General features: G+C 43.9%; 1 protein-coding gene across 1 annotated transcript; it reads left to right on the top strand.

Annotated features, from left to right (window-relative positions):
- Positions 1-141: 141 nt before the first annotated feature.
- Positions 142-16,069, top strand: Ctr9 (RNA polymerase-associated protein Ctr9). Its single transcript, XM_074098840.1, has 19 exons — positions 142-325; positions 404-502; positions 961-1,200; positions 2,145-2,413; positions 2,885-3,080; positions 3,636-3,863; positions 5,352-5,558; positions 5,818-5,972; positions 6,088-6,258; positions 6,481-6,695; positions 7,327-7,484; positions 7,965-8,093; positions 8,606-8,868; positions 9,505-9,715; positions 12,371-12,576; positions 13,016-13,127; positions 13,447-13,682; positions 14,005-14,271; positions 14,710-16,069. Exons 1-19 carry the CDS (start codon positions 290-292, stop codon positions 14,897-14,899), a joined length of 3,588 nt encoding a protein of 1,195 aa, XP_073954941.1. The 5' UTR covers positions 142-289; the 3' UTR covers positions 14,900-16,069.
- Positions 16,070-16,454: the final 385 nt, after the last annotated feature.

The following is a 16,454-nucleotide window of genomic DNA, read 5'->3' as shown; positions in this document are numbered from 1 at the left end:
AAAAAACATCGATACATCGAGTATATCGATAGCTTTTCAAAACATCGGATCGATTCAATGTATCGCATTGTAAACATCGATGATTTCGATGCATCGATGTATATCGAAATTCGAATATCCCTACCACAGACTAATAAGAGATACTATCTTGTCGTTGTCATAAAATCGCGTCGTCAAACAAAAATGGTTTTCGAGTTGCCTTCGTAACCCGTGTTATTTTCAATATGTGCTATGTGAATCCGAAGTGGTTGTGATATTATTGTGCCCGATCGGAGAAAACAAATGCAAAATGTCGCTCGAAATTCCTTTGGCGACTACGGACGAGGTGAATTGAATTGGCTAGTTCAGATACTACGTAGCTTTTTTTGCTAATAGTGGTGTTAATCTTTCGATTTGTGTACAGGTGATAGAGTTAGATCCAGATCAGTTACCTTCTGGAGAGGAAGTTCTGAGCATATTACAGCAGGAGCGGTCACAGCTTAGTGTTTGGATTAATGTTGCGGTAAGTAAACTTAACCTCTAAATTATATCATGTAATCAAACTATTTTTATTTCTGTTATCTCGCTAAACACTATAACGATTAGCTTCGCTGTTCCTGGTGATTATAACTAGTTAAAACAATTAATGCTTCTACTGAAAAATTGTGCAGTTTTATTGCTAGGTCAGGTCAAAACCGCTTCGAAATAACGAACACTTTTGAATTAACTCGGAACATCGGCTTATATTTTATTTTCCGTGGTGTTTTTTTTTTCAATGATGTTGAAAACTAAACTTAAAAACTTATTTGAAATTCTTAGTTAAAAATAATAATTATTATAAGTATTGTTTGTCCTGGAATTGATACAATGCATGCCCATTTGGCTGTCATTGGCTCAAGCTTAGTAGCCATGGCCACTTCTCCTGGAATATAATTAGTTTTGCATAATCTTTTTCTAGCATAAATCCTTTTCTTTTTTTAGCTTGCATATTACAAACAAAAAAAGATTGATGACTTCCTCAAAATCCTGGAGGCATCCAGGCAGGATGCAAATATCGACTACAGGGACTTTGAGCGGGACCAAATGCGCGGGCTGGACATGCTGGCCGCTTACTATGTTCAGGAGGCAAATAAAGAAAAATCTAAAGACAAAAAAAAGGATTTATTCACCAAAGCGACTTTGCTTTACACTATGGCTGATAAAATCATCATGTATGACCAAGTAAGTGGTAAAATTAAATTATGAGACTCCCATGTCCATGTAGGGATTTTCAGTGATATATTTTTGATTATGAAATAATTTCTGTAGGATATCTAGATTGTTGTTGCAAATGGGCACAGTCACATACAGTTTTATGTAGATGGGCCGAGTACTCGTTTACTTCTTGGTACTTGGTGTATTTGGCAGTTTTTTTAATACTCTTACACAGCCAAATAACTCAGTTCCATTGACGAGTATACTCTGTCTTAATAAAATTATTATTTAAGAGGAATCATAATATGTATTATGATAAATCAGGCTGGCTTAAAAATGTTATTGAGATAATTTAGTAGTAAAAAACATTAAAATGAGAATTATCAATTGTAAATATGTAAGCAATTAATGCGCGGACCAAATGCGATTTTCTTTAAAACAACAACTGAATAATTTTCGGGGGTTTCCTTAACCTGTTTCCCCCCCCCTAAAACTAAACCGAGGAACTCGGCTGAGTACTTGGTTTGAAAAATGTTGAACCGAGTATCGAGTTACTCGGTAAAAGTTGTAATCAGCGCATCTCTAGTTTTATGTAAAAAAAAAACCATTGTAAAGCTTGCTGTTCATATCATAGCATAGCCATATTAAACCTTTAAAGGTTTGATACCAGTCTGTGAAACAAAACCCCTGTGGCAGGACTTGCCAACCACACCACACCACCAACAAGTTAAGGGGGCATGAAAATATTAATTTTTGGTTTTGCGAGGCTCGGCAAAATAAAGGTTGAGAAACCCTGATCTATGGAATCACTTAATTGACTGTCTGTTTGTCTGAAAACACCCTCACTCTGTTACTAGAGAAGAGTGTAAATGTAACAGCTCTCTTGTATGTAAGTACATGTTGTTATTATTGTAGGTACATTAATGCATCACATGCTCTTTATTCTCATAGAGCCTGTTCTTGTGTTCTAGAATCATCTACTCGGCAGAGCATACTTTTGCCTCCTCGAAGGTGATAAAATGGAGCAAGCTGATACACAATTTAACTTCGTACTGAACCAGTCCCCTAACAATGTACCATCGCTACTCGGTAAAGCCTGCATTGCCTTCAATCGTAAAGACTACAGGGGGGCATTAGCATTCTATAAGAAAGCTTTGAGGACGAATCCAGATAGTCCAGCAGCTTTACGATTGGGCATGGGCCATTGTTTTATGAAACTAAATAACCAGGAGAAAGCTAGGTAAGAAAATTTTCTGTGTAATTCTACATGCTCAAAACTATAAGCAACTTGTATCCTCTGATTTGGATGTACAGTCAGCAACAAAAATATACTTTAGTTTGAAGTGTCAAAAATATGTATACAGGACTTTATTGCCTGAGCATTAAGGTCGTGTATACATATTTTTTTTGCATATTGGCTGTATTCATATCTTTGTTGATGACTATACATAACTGGAACACAAAAATTATACCAGAACATACTCAATAAATTCTAAATATACCTGCTTTTCTGTACGAATAATATCTATAAAATAGTATGAAGTAAAACCATTGCAAAAAAAATACTTGATACTGAATTTGCTATTTGATTATTTACCAGTTTATACCTGATAATAACCTGTAGATATTTGATTTATTTACCTGTTTATACCTAATAACCTGTAGATATTTGATTTATTTACCTGTTTAAATTTAAAAAACTTTTTTCCAGAATGGCTTTTGAAAGAGCCCTTCAATTGGATCCTCAGTGTGTTGGTGCTTTAGTTGGGCTTTCAATTTTGAAGTTGAACTTACAAGAGAATGAGTCCAACAAAATGGCTGTTATAATGTTATCAAAAGCCTATGCTATAGATCCTAAGAACCCAATGGTGTTGAACCACTTGGCAAACCATTTCTTCTTTAAAAAAGTAAGTTACAACGAAAGGGATGTTATGTTTTTAAAATAAACAATTTTTATGACATGAAAAGACAATATTTATTATTGTAATCTATCGCAAAGTTATTGATATTATAGCCTTATATCAGAAATACAGAGTATACATTAATTATATTTATAGTTTCCTTAATCTATGATAACAGATTCTGTGTGCCTTTGGGCAAAGGCCTCCTCCATTTTTCTCCACTCTTCCCTATTGTGTACTAACCTGGTCTTCGATTTTATCGGCCCACCCCTGTTTCTTTTATGGCCTCTAAGGTGCCATAGAGATACAATTTTGCTCCACTTATCTCCTCCTCTAATAGTTTGTCCGGCCCACTTCCATTTTAGTTGCTGTGTGACAATATTTATGTATGTATTGTATAAATCTATACAAGCTTGTTTATCCATTGCCTAGTACCCACAGTACAAGCATTGCTTTGTTTGTAACTAGGTCAATTGGTGTCAATTGTCCCAAAATGTATTTATTTACTTTTACAACGTGGCATTTGTATGTACCAATCCTGCTACAAAATTTCTCTTCCAGGATTATAGCAAAGTACAACACTTAGCGCTCCATGCCTTCCACAACACTGAGAATGAAGCAATGCGAGCAGAGTCCTGTCACCATCTAGCGCGGGCTTTCCACGCCCAAGGCGATTGTGACCAAGCCTTTCAGTATTACTATCAGGCCACGCAGTTTGCACCGGCCAACTTTGTTCTACCCCACTATGGGCTTGGACAGATGTACATTTATAGAGGAGACACTGAGAATGTAAGTGAAGATTTTCTTTGTAAGATTTTGGCTACCTGATTCATTTCGCGACTGTTTAATATTTCTGAAACTAAATATTTCAGGATTTTTAGAAAACTAACCTAAACTAACCCAAAAGGGTTCTACACGATGGCCCTGAAATAAATCCTGAAATATTTACAGTTTTAGAGTTTGCGAAATGAATCAGGTTGCCAAACGTTGGTTGCGAAATGAACTAATACCCTTTGTAGTTAGATCCAGTGGATTAGTTCAGTCAAAACAGATAAAAAGTGATCAACGATTTTAAAATAAGATCTGCACATATTTATTAATGACCCAGGATCTCAAGCTGTTGTCATATCAAATTTCGTCTCGATCGTTTCTGTGGTTTAAAAGTGAAAAGGTGACAAACAGACTCATATTTATAGTATTAGTAAAGATTTATGGATTACGAAGACAGTACATCAGTCAGTGGCTTAGTGGAAGAAAATTTTGCTGCCCTCTTGTTTAGGTTTTAAAAAACCATAGTATACCAGGTGTCATTATTCTACCATTCATTATAAAAAGGTGGTTCCCCGATTTCGTCACAGTATAAGTAATGGAAAATTTCGTGCTCATTCTAATCAGTCCGAATCGTAGGTGCGATAAAACTGTACTATACTGTAAAATATTTATATTATTAATATAGATATTGTTCAGTATTATTTATTGTGGAATTTTGCCGTCCGGCGGCATACATACACATTAAATAACGGATTTTTAAATGAGCAATAACACGAGAATCTTTGAAGGCGCGAGACCCCTCTGACCTCGAGGCCATAGGCCTTGGCCCACGTAGCGTACGCCGCCTCTGACTCAAACTCCAAACCCATCCTTACGATAGATTTTTTTATAATTCGTAATATTTTTAGTTTACCCGTAATCACTTAAAAGGAGGATTCAACACTAGTTTTAAAACAAAAGTTGAAGATATTTTTTTTCTTTTTTTTTTTAATCATAATGCTAGTTGGGTCGAAATATCACTCATTCTCGGACGCTTATTAATGGTAATGGCAGTCTATGAGTGCATTAGTGGTCTGAAATCCATAGAAAACATCCCACTAAACTAATATTATAAATGCGAAAGTTTGTAAGTCTGTTTGTTTGTTTCTTTGTTACCTCGTCACGTCTAAACTGGTGAACTGATTTAGATGAACGTGTAGTTTAGTAGGTAATACGTCCCACTAATCCAACCAATACCACTATTTATATATATACTACCACTTTTTGTTGATTTACCTCATGACGTTTAAACCGCTGAACCGATTTAGATGAAGTTCGGTATATAGATATGAGTCCCGGGGAAGGACATTAAGATAGTTTTATTCCCGGAAAATGGCATAATTCCCCCGAGATAGTGATTAACGAATTATCCGTGGACGGAATCACGGGTCACGGCAAGTGTGTAATATATTAACTGTGAATCAATTTAAATTGAAAGTTGTATTATCGATTTATCATCTTTTATAGGCAGCACAATGCTTCGAAAAGGTTCTCAAAGCGCAGCCTGGCAACTACGAAACTATGAAGATATTGGGATCCCTGTACGCTAATTCTACGTCACAATCCAAGCGAGACATCGCCCGTCAACATCTGAAGAAGGTTACGGAGCAATTTCCTGATGACGTGGAAGCCTGGATAGAGTTGGCGCAAATATTGGAGCAAAATGATTTGCAGGTACGTCTTGGCCTGGTGAAATAATTTATTGAATCAGGCGTTTGAACTATAAACAATTACTTTGGTCACCCGCAACCTTACGATATGATAGCTACTCCTTCACCTTTACTGTAAGAACACACACAAATCACATAAACCCAACTATCGCCATCAGCACACTACACTGACATGTTTCGAACTCTGCCAGAGTTCATCCTCAAATCAACACAAGCATTCATCATGCTACAAGATGTTAGACCAGATTATTTTAATTTGACAGGGTTCACTAAATGCGTACAGCACTGCTATGAAGATTCTCAAAGAGAAAGTTAACGCAGATATACCCGCTGAAATACTTAATAACGTGGCTGCGTTGCACTACCGATTGGGAAATCTTAACGAAGCTAAGACTTTCCTAGAAGAGGCCCTAGAAAGGTACGAAACAGTAATTTTGACATTATTTCATCATGGCACAAATCATAAACCGGCTTAGTGCTGACTTAAGTAAAATAAAAAAAATACGATTACGAATTATTATTATTATTTTTAGGGAAAAGGCAGATGCTGAAACGCTAGACGCACAGTATTACAACTCCATAGCGGTGACGACTACGTACAACTTGGCGAGGCTAAACGAAGCACTTTGCATTTATAACAAGGCTGAGAAACTCTATAAAGATATTTTGAAGGAGCACCCCAATTACATTGATTGCTATTTGAGGTAAGAATGAAAGGCATACAAATACAAATATAGTTTGTATCAAGTAATAGCATTGCTGCATAGTGGTCTACACAAAATTATTTTTGTATTTAAAAGTTCATTATTCATACCATTATTGACCAATGATAGCTTTTTAATTACCACTTTCATAAGTAGAAGAAATAAGCTTTTGAGCGTGTGGTTACTTTTTCCTCTCTTTTCTAACTATTTTTTTAATTACAGGTTAGGTTGCATGGCCCGTGATAAGGGACAGATTTACGAGGCGTCAGATTGGTTCAAAGAAGCTCTGAAGGTTAACACGGAACATCCGGACACATGGTCGTTGATAGGCAACCTGCATTTGGCGCAGCAAGAGTGGGGGCCCGGACAAAAGAAGTTTGATCGGATACTGCAGAATCCCATCACATCTACTGACGCCTACTCTTTGATTGCTCTTGGTAAAGTATATTTTAAATTGGCTTACATATTTGTCACTATTGTTACTCTTTTCGACCCCGAACGGCCATCTGCCGAAAAATTCTCGAACTAAGACCGTGGATCGGCAAGGACCAACCAACCAGACAGACAGATGAACTGGTTAAAGCCGCAGATTCAACTATGCACGCCGCTTCCAACAGAAACTGACCAAAGTATCATATAATAAATATACGAAGCACTAATTAGCAAAGACCACCCGAATTATCGTAAATAATATTTTTATTTTCCTACTGTAATCAACGCCATCTAGTGCGATAACCAAGGTTTATATGGAGGTTCAGACATAGTGCACATAGATGGAGCCAATTTTTGCTAACGCTTCTGTACAGTCAGCATCAAAAGTGGCGGATCACTTTTTTACTCTGTTACATTGACACATTGACAATCTTGCATAGCTTTTAGTACGTGGCTGTAAAACGACAAAGTACGAAAGTGTACAGCTACTTATGATGCTGACTGTACAACAGAATACTGTTGTAAAGTAATAATGAGCGGCAAAAAATCTGGCCCTCAAATGTATGCAGTAATAGGTAAATTTGTATGAAGAGTGGGCCAAATTTTGTGCCACTGAGTATACCACGTGATTTGTAGGTAATGTTTGGCTCCAAACTCTGCATCAGCCCTGCAGAGAAAAGGATCGAGAGAAGCGGCATCAGAATCGCGCGCTAGACATGTACAAAATGGTGTTGAAGACTGACCCGAGAAACATTTGGGCAGCGAACGGAATCGGATGTGTACTGGCGCATAAGGTAGACATAGATTAGTTATCCGGTCCCAAATGAAATCCAAAGCTATTGTCCCTAAATGTAAATTTGTAAACTAATTAAAAAAAAACATTAAAAATAGTGTTGAAAATCATTCAATTACCTAATTAAAAGTGTTGAAAACCATTCATTATTTATGATGGATTATTTTAAATAGGTTAAAACAGATTTTAAAAAAATCATACGAATTCTTACGTAAGCATACAAAGGAAGTATACCTAAAGGCTTTTTGCTTTGGGAAGGGTGAAAGTCAAAGTTACTTAAAGTTTTACTTATGTATTTCTTGAACAGCCCCTAAGGAAAATCTGACTTTGTTGGCAAGATTGCTGGCCCAAGTCATGTATATCTCTTAGCATATTTTTTGCATTAGCAAGGCAAAAAATATGCTTTATCTTAGGTAATATACATTAGTATATTACCTAAGATAAAGTTTTGTATATTTCAATTTGCAATATTTTTATCCAGGGTTGCATAAACGAGGCCCGCGATATCTTCGCGCAAGTTCGCGAGGCGACGGCGGACTTTCCCGATGTTTGGATGAATATAGCCCACATATATGTTGAACAGAAACAGTACTTAAATGCAATTCTTATGGTAAGAAGACTGTTTCTCTGTCCTTTATTTATTATTATTTCTAGGCAGGTTGTTTATATATACTACAAGGATAAAAGGGCCCAAAATCGAGCCTTGTGGTATTCCAAGCTTCACCCGCGGATTCAAATTGCCAAACTTGCCCACTAATGTCCACTTTTTGGATTTTCTGACTGAAATGGGACATACCATGGTTCAGCTAACTAGCTGAAATGACGTAACATTATCTTTTTGAATGAACGCCTTTATGTAAATGTGCTTCAAGCAATCAAAAGCCTGTAAGACGTCGCAGAAGATCTCTAACCATATTCCGAAAAAAAAAATACGTCGTAAATTAAATAGGTTAAGTCTTGCGGCCCCATAAAGCCGCTTATGGTTTGAAAAGAAACCAGCCAAGTGCATTTTTTTATTATTATTCGTTACGATTCATCCTTGTGACGGACAAACAGCTGAGGCTTAAGGCTCCATTGGACACGGAAACCTAAAAATATCCATTGTTTCTATGCTTATTATAGTACGAGAACTGCGTCCGCAAATTCCGCATGCATCACGACGTGGAGTGGCTGACGTGGCTCGCCCGCGCGCACGGGCTGGCCGGGCGCCCGCAGGCCGCGCGCGCCGCGTTACTGCGGGCGCGGCGGGTCGCGCCGCACGACGCCGCTTTGCAGTACAATGCGGCCTTGACGCTGCGCCGGCTGGCGTCGCACGTGCTGAAGGATGAACGCTCGTCGTTGGACGTCGTGCTGAGAGCGGTGCACGAGCTGCAAGTGTCGCACAAGTGAGTACCGTAGTATTGAGGGAGGTAAGAGAGGGAGCGTCGTTGTAGTACAATGCGGCGTTGACACTGCGCCGGCTGGCGTCACACGTGCTGAAGGATGAACGCTCGTCGTTGGAACGTACCGTAACGTGAGTACCGTACTGCATAATGTAGGTATATTGAGGGAGATTGGCATTGATATTCATTAGGTAGTAATTTACCGATCTTTTAAAGTCATCGACGGATTTAAATTCTGTGTTCACCATTAGTTAGATAAATTTTCATGGAATATAGTAGTGACGTGCCTTGGTTTTGCGCGGGTGTAGTTTTTGGGGAATGGAGCTGAAAATTGTGAAGGTATTTATTTGAAAATTGTATCCAAGCAAAGCCAGTGCGGGCCGCAGGTTAAATATATGTTTAAAAAAACTTTTACTTTTACTTTTGGGATCTACTAAATTTCAGCCAAATCTGTAGTTTTACCCGACGACTGCTCGACAGAGGGTTGTAGTTGTAGTTGATTACACTCAACAATGTCTACGTGTTCTCAGACTAGATTTTTCAATTGGATACAACAAAGAAAAGAAAGCTGTTTTTTGCGTGGTCAGCTTAGTGTAAAAACGTCGTTTACTTATTCGTAATCGTGCTACGTGTCCTTAGGTACTTCCAGCGGCTTGCGTCGACGGAGAGCGGCGAGGGCGCGGAGCGTGCGCGCTACGAGCCGGCGGCGGCGGGCGCGGAGGCGCGCACGTGCGCCGACCTGCTGTCGCAGGCGCAGTGGCACGTGGCGCGCGCGCGCCGCCAGCACATGGAGGAGGTCACGCTGAGGGACCGGCAGCGCGAGCAGCGGGACGCCTTCCGCAAGCAGCAGGTAACAGGCTGGGTCACGGGGGCGGCGCGGGCGCGGAGGCGCGCACGTGCGCCGACCTGCTGTCGCAGGCGCAGTGGCACGTGGCGCGCGCGCGCCGCCAGCACATGGAGGAGGTCACGCTGAGGGACCGGCAGCGCGAGCAGCGGGACGCCTTCCGCAAGCAGCAGGTAACAGGCTGGGTCACGGGGGCGGCGCGGGCGCGGAGGCGCGCACGTGCGCCGACCTGCTGTCGCAGGCGCAGTGGCACGTGGCGCGCGCGCGCCGCCAGCACATGGAGGAGGTCACGCTGAGGGACCGGCAGCGCGAGCAGCGGGACGCCTTCCGCAAGCAGCAGGTAACAGGCTGGGTCACGGGGGCGGCGCGGGCGCGGAGGCGCGCACGTGCGCCGACCTGCTGTCGCAGGCGCAGTGGCACGTGGCGCGCGCGCGCCGCCAGCACATGGAGGAGGTCACGCTGAGGGACCGGCAGCGCGAGCAGCGGGACGCCTTCCGCAAGCAGCAGGTAACAGGCTGGGTCACGGGGGCGGCGCGGGCGCGGAGGCGCGCACGTGCGCCGACCTGCTGTCGCAGGCGCAGTGGCACGTGGCGCGCGCGCGCCGCCAGCACATGGAGGAGGTCACGCTGAGGGACCGGCAGCGCGAGCAGCGGGACGCCTTCCGCAAGCAGCAGGTAACAGGCTGGGTCACGGGGGCGGCGCGGGCGCGGAGGCGCGCACGTGCGCCGACCTGCTGTCGCAGGCGCAGTGGCACGTGGCGCGCGCGCGCCGCCAGCACATGGAGGAGGTCACACTGAGGGACCGGCAGCGCGAGCAGCGGGACGCCTTCCGCAAGCAGCAGGTAACAGGCTGGGTCACGGGGGCGGCGCGGGCGCGGAGGCGCGCACGTGCGCCGACCTGCTGTCGCAGGCGCAGTGGCACGTGGCGCGCGCGCGCCGCCAGCACATGGAGGAGGTCACGCTGAGGGACCGGCAGCGCGAGCAGCGGGACGCCTTCCGCAAGCAGCAGGTAACAGGCTGGGTCACGGGGGCGGCGCGGGCGCGGAGGCGCGCACGTGCGCCGACCTGCTGTCGCAGGCGCAGTGGCACGTGGCGCGCGCGCGCCGCCAGCACATGGAGGAGGTCACGCTGAGGGACCGGCAGCGCGAGCAGCGGGACGCCTTCCGCAAGCAGCAGGTAACAGGCTGGGTCACGGGGGCGGCGCGGGCGCGGAGGCGCGCACGTGCGCCGACCTGCTGTCGCAGGCGCAGTGGCACGTGGCGCGCGCGCGCCGCCAGCACATGGAGGAGGTCACGCTGAGGGACCGGCAGCGCGAGCAGCGGGACGCCTTCCGCAAGCAGCAGGTAACAGGCTGGGTCACGGGGGCGGCGCGGGCGCGGAGGCGCGCACGTGCGCCGACCTGCTGTCGCAGGCGCAGTGGCACGTGGCGCGCGCGCGCCGCCAGCACATGGAGGAGGTCACACTGAGGGACCGGCAGCGCGAGCAGCGGGACGCCTTCCGCAAGCAGCAGGTAACAGGCTGGGTCACGGGGGCGGCGCGGGCGCGGAGGCGCGCACGTGCGCCGACCTGCTGTCGCAGGCGCAGTGGCACGTGGCGCGCGCGCGCCGCCAGCACATGGAGGAGGTCACGCTGAGGGACCGGCAGCGCGAGCAGCGGGACGCCTTCCGCAAGCAGCAGGTAACAGGCTGGGTCACGGGGGCGGCGCGGGCGCGGAGGCGCGCACGTGCGCCGACCTGCTGTCGCAGGCGCAGTGGCACGTGGCGCGCGCGCGCCGCCAGCACATGGAGGAGGTCACGCTGAGGGACCGGCAGCGCGAGCAGCGGGACGCCTTCCGCAAGCAGCAGGTAACAGGCTGGGTCACGGGGGCGGCGCGGGCGCGGAGGCGCGCACGTGCGCCGACCTGCTGTCGCAGGCGCAGTGGCACGTGGCGCGCGCGCGCCGCCAGCACATGGAGGAGGTCACGCTGAGGGACCGGCAGCGCGAGCAGCGGGACGCCTTCCGCAAGCAGCAGGTAACAAGTCTTGACCACCACGTCGGAGTTGGGGGTCATCCATAAAGTACGTCGTAATTGCAAATTTAATAGCAATACATGTGACTAAAAAGGGTTAAAATTGGTGTGACTATGGATGGATGGCCCTTTCTATACGTCAATGATACTGTGCAACACCGCATAACCAACATGGCTCAATCATACTTGTGCTAATTCCACAACAACTTGCCACCAACATCTACTGGCTCTCGCGATGCTATTGATCCCATCAATGTCTCTCTTCAAAGGCCTCTCACACTATTTAAGGTTGGCAGTCAGCTCCGCAAAGCTCTGCGGTGCTATTTATTCCCGTCCATTCCTCAATCCCCCATCTCCTGCGGTTACCTGTTTTTCGAGCGATGATAAATTTATCTGGAATATAGACTTATTTTTATCGCGACATTCAAACGGGATCGGGATGTCATGTAAAATTCCGATCATCATCAGCCTATCTTAGTCCACTGGGACATAGGCCTCTCCAATTGCACGCCACTGCGCACGATCCTCGACCACTCTCATCCATTTCTTGCCAGCCACCTTGCGAAGAAGTTTAGAGACATGGAATTTTGAATTTGTCTCATCATAGACCTCTAATTTCATGAGTACTCATACATACCTTACCTTATTTAATAGGAAGAAGAACGTCGTCGGCGCGCCGAGCAACACCAGAAGAGCACAGTCGAGCAGTCACAGAAGCGTCTCGAGTTCAAAGAGAAGACAAAGAATGCGATGCTATTCGCGGATATGCCTCTCGAGAACAAGGCTAAGGGCTCGCGGCGGAGGAAGGACGAGTATGTCTCGGACTCTGGCAGCGGCAGCGACCGGCCTAATGATGAAAAGTTAGTAAAAAAAATAAAAATGTTACGTGTGTTCCTTTCAGAATTCGATGTCACGTGTTCTTCACCTCTATTAATATGTAATGTAAAATGTCTCCTGGGTAGAAATCAAAAACTTGGACCATTTTAACCGCTAGCTAACCACCTGACAAAAACTACCGGTTGTTGAATATCCAACTTTTTGAACTCCACCGTACTTATGTGTCAGTTGATGTTGTAAGTTATTTGTGTGCCTAACCAGCTCTCAGCAGTTTGGACCTGGGGAGCTGATATTGACGAATTCTCAAGCGCTAGCTAAAAATACGTATACTAGTCAAAAGAAATTAAGAGACCACTTATTACTATTTTTGTTTTCCCAATAAAATTACGTGGCCCCAATTTTCTTTTGGGTAGTATACATATTTCGACTGTCACAAACCCTTCAATGCCCGATGTTTTTCAGACGCGAGAAGAAGAAGCGCAAAGAGAAGGGCGAGCGGAAAGGCAAGAAGCGCCGCGAGCGCGGCTCGGGCTCCGATAGCGACCGCCCGCCCAACAAGCGTGGACGGAAGAAGGTACGTAATAGATTGCGGTTATATTTTTTGACCCGGAAGGGGCTGCAGGCTTCTTTGGTCGCGGTTTTCTCTAGTAATTTTTCTCACACAGGCGCTTTTTATTAAACTCGTGAAAGGTTTTCTCCTTTTTTTGGTGTTGGAGGAGCTTTGTTGCGTTCATACAAAAACACGCAATACACATAGCTGTTGCAAGCGAAGCGTGTAGTTCAATTAGTTCAGTTTAACTCATCACTTAAGATTTGAAATTCCAGCTAAAAATATTGCTAATTATTAATATGTACTATGTAGAACATTTCGTTAAATTATCAATTTTCCGCAGAAGGAAAAAGCCGGTCGCAAAGACAAAGCGAAGGCGGCTGATGAGAAACTCAGCGCCAAACAGCGGCTCAAGATCGTGTCCAAAGAGACCATATCGACGTCCGAATCCGACTCGGACGCGAGTCGCGGACGCAGCCGCAGCGGCAGCCGCAGTCGCAGTCGCAGTCGCAGTCGCAGTCGCAGCCCGCCGGCCAATAAAGGCAGGAAGAGGATTATGTCTAACAGTGATAGCGACAGGTAAGTTACCTATGTCATACAGTAACTCATTTATAGAAAAAAGGATTCAGAAACATCGATTTAGGGATTTGCGAATGATCGTAGATAGAGCTGATTGAAATTGTATTTTTTTTGATAAATAAAAATTTAACAGACAGGTAATCATGTATAGTCTACTAAGAAATTCCTTTACCACGCTAAAGTTTAATGAAGGAATGGACAAAATATAATGGAATAACGATTGAAAATAACGATTGATTATAATCACAATTATAAGATCTAGTGTGGGTGAGCAGCCTTAGAAGCTTCAAAATTATTTGACATTATCTTATTATCTTCACAGGTCTCGCTCAAAGAGCCGTTCTAAATCTAGAAGCCGGTCGCGTGACGGCTCGGCCAAAAGCCGGTCTCGGTCGAAGAGCGGCTCACGGTCCAAGAGCCGATCCCGCTCTAAGAGCGGTTCCCGGTCGAAGAGTCGGTCCCGGTCGAAGAGCCGGTCTCGGTCGAAGAGTCGGTCGCGGTCGAAGAGTGCCTCGCGCTCGAAGAGCAGGTCGAGATCCAAGAGCCGGTCGAGGTCCAAGTCCAAGAGTGTGTCGAGATCGCGATCCAGGTAACGTATTTGTTTGACATATGGGTAAATGTTTCCTTTACTACATAACCCATAAAAACTTAGATTAAAATGTATAAACTCTTAGTTAAGTAATCTTAGTGGATGCTTTGTTGCATACTATCCATATATTTATCAATAAAGAAATACTTCCATTAAAACTTGGGCAATCGTGTGTGTTTCATAGAAAATTTAAGCGGCAATTACACTAAGCTAAGTAATTTGAAACAAGTTCGGCGACCGCGTTAGGTGAACGACTCAGTGTAATCGCCGTTTATCTTGATTTGCAGAAGTATTAATGGTATAAAAACATGACACTGGCAATAAATAGGTACATAAACTAAATTAAAACTATAATAAATAAAAATAAGAGGAATATTAACTTGTGTCTAATACGTCAAGTCAATATTTACTAATTGTTTTTATTTTTACACTTCACAGGTCAAAAAGTAAGTCCCGTTCGAAGAGTCGATCTCGGTCGAAGAGTCGGTCGCGGTCGAAGAGTGGTTCCCGGTCGAAGAGCGGCTCTCGCAGCCGCTCCGGCTCCCGATCCCGGTCCGGTTCACGGCACTCTCGCCCCGACACGCCAGTCTCCAGAAAGTCCGTGTCGGCCAGTGAAGATGAGGCTTAGCGGTACTTTTAGATTTTATCAAACTGTTGCTGAGCCACTGTTAGGTTCAGATGGTATCTGTATAGACACAGCTGCACGTATATCTACAGTTTTGCTTAGAAAACAGCGTAAACTTGGAGAGGTTTGTTCGCACTTGCATTCAGTTTCTTTCACGCGGATGAAAGTGGCATGGAGTTTCAATAAAATTGTATGCATAATTGTATGCTTGTATGCAGGTCTACAAGTATGACGTATGTTTTTCATCTTATGTATAGTTTTTGCAGGTGTTTTTGCTTGTGCAAGGTCCGCCCGGATTGCTACCACCATCTTACTCGTCATCTTACTCGCTGCCGTGAAGCAGCAGTGCTTGCACTGTTTTGTTTCGGCGTGGAGAGTAAGACAGCCGGTGAAATTACTGGCACTTGAGGTATCCCATCTTAGGCCTCTAGGTTGGCAACGCATCTGCAATACCCCTGGTGTTGCAGATGTTTATGGGCGGTGGTGACCTCTTACCATCAGGAGACCCACTTGCTCGTTTGCCATCCAGTCGAAAAAAGTTATTTAATTCTATACGACTCAATAATACTACGTAGAAACAACGGCCATGATTCAGACAATGTGGTGATGTTTTTGAGATCGTCGTCTAAGTAGATATGTGCAGCTTACTTTACTATACAAGAACATGTGTAACATTATGACCTGCTAGTGATTTATATTGTAATATAGTATACTAGGCACAGATCTAGTATTCCCGAAAAGTCAATATTGCGTTAACATGCCAAACTACGTTTGGTATAACGTTAAGAATGTATAATTTTATTTGTTTTAATTCTCTGTATACTTTTGTTTTATATAATATTCGTTTGATATAACGGTTATCTGACCAAGTATTTATTGTTCGTTTCAAAGTAATGCAATATATGGATATTCATTGAGATCCTTATTTCGGGATGGCTTTATATCTTACGACCCATCACATCATAGCTGAATAAATCTTTCCCACTTCATAGTTTCTTTCTAAATTCTGAACTATCTTTTTATTTTATTTTTGATCTAATGACCATTATATTAAACGTGTGCCTACTTACTCTTAAGTAGAATGCGAAGATTTATACAAATGATGATGTAACGCAATCTTCAGTTGACATAAACGAAAAATGTATAATAAACGAATGTTATACCAAACGATAACTGTTATTTCATTTAACATTGTTATTATTTAATAATCTATTTCCTTTAAATACAATGGCGTAAGGTCGGGCTACTTTGACCCATTGCAGGGGTTATTGTTACCACTGGTAACAAATAGTGTAATTAATGGGAATAAAAATTCGCAACTGTCACCACTACACTAATTGGGAAAAAAACGCAGTTGTTACCACCAATTTCTTTAGTGGGTAATAGATCGGGAAAAATCCCACTAATTGCCACCATATTCATTTTAGTTTTCAGTAGTTTGTCAACGTATTAAAAAAGGTTATATTCTGTTCTATATTTAAGAGTTATTTTATCTAATCGCGAATACTTTTCCTATCTGTTACCACTAAACTAATTGGTGGTAACTACTGGGGAAAAA

Source organism: Choristoneura fumiferana, chromosome 16, assembly GCF_025370935.1.
Source record: "Choristoneura fumiferana chromosome 16, NRCan_CFum_1, whole genome shotgun sequence".
NCBI lineage: Eukaryota > Metazoa > Arthropoda > Insecta > Lepidoptera > Tortricidae > Choristoneura > Choristoneura fumiferana.
Note: the sequence above shows the minus strand (reverse complement) of the source record. Positions and strands in the feature narration are given on the sequence as shown.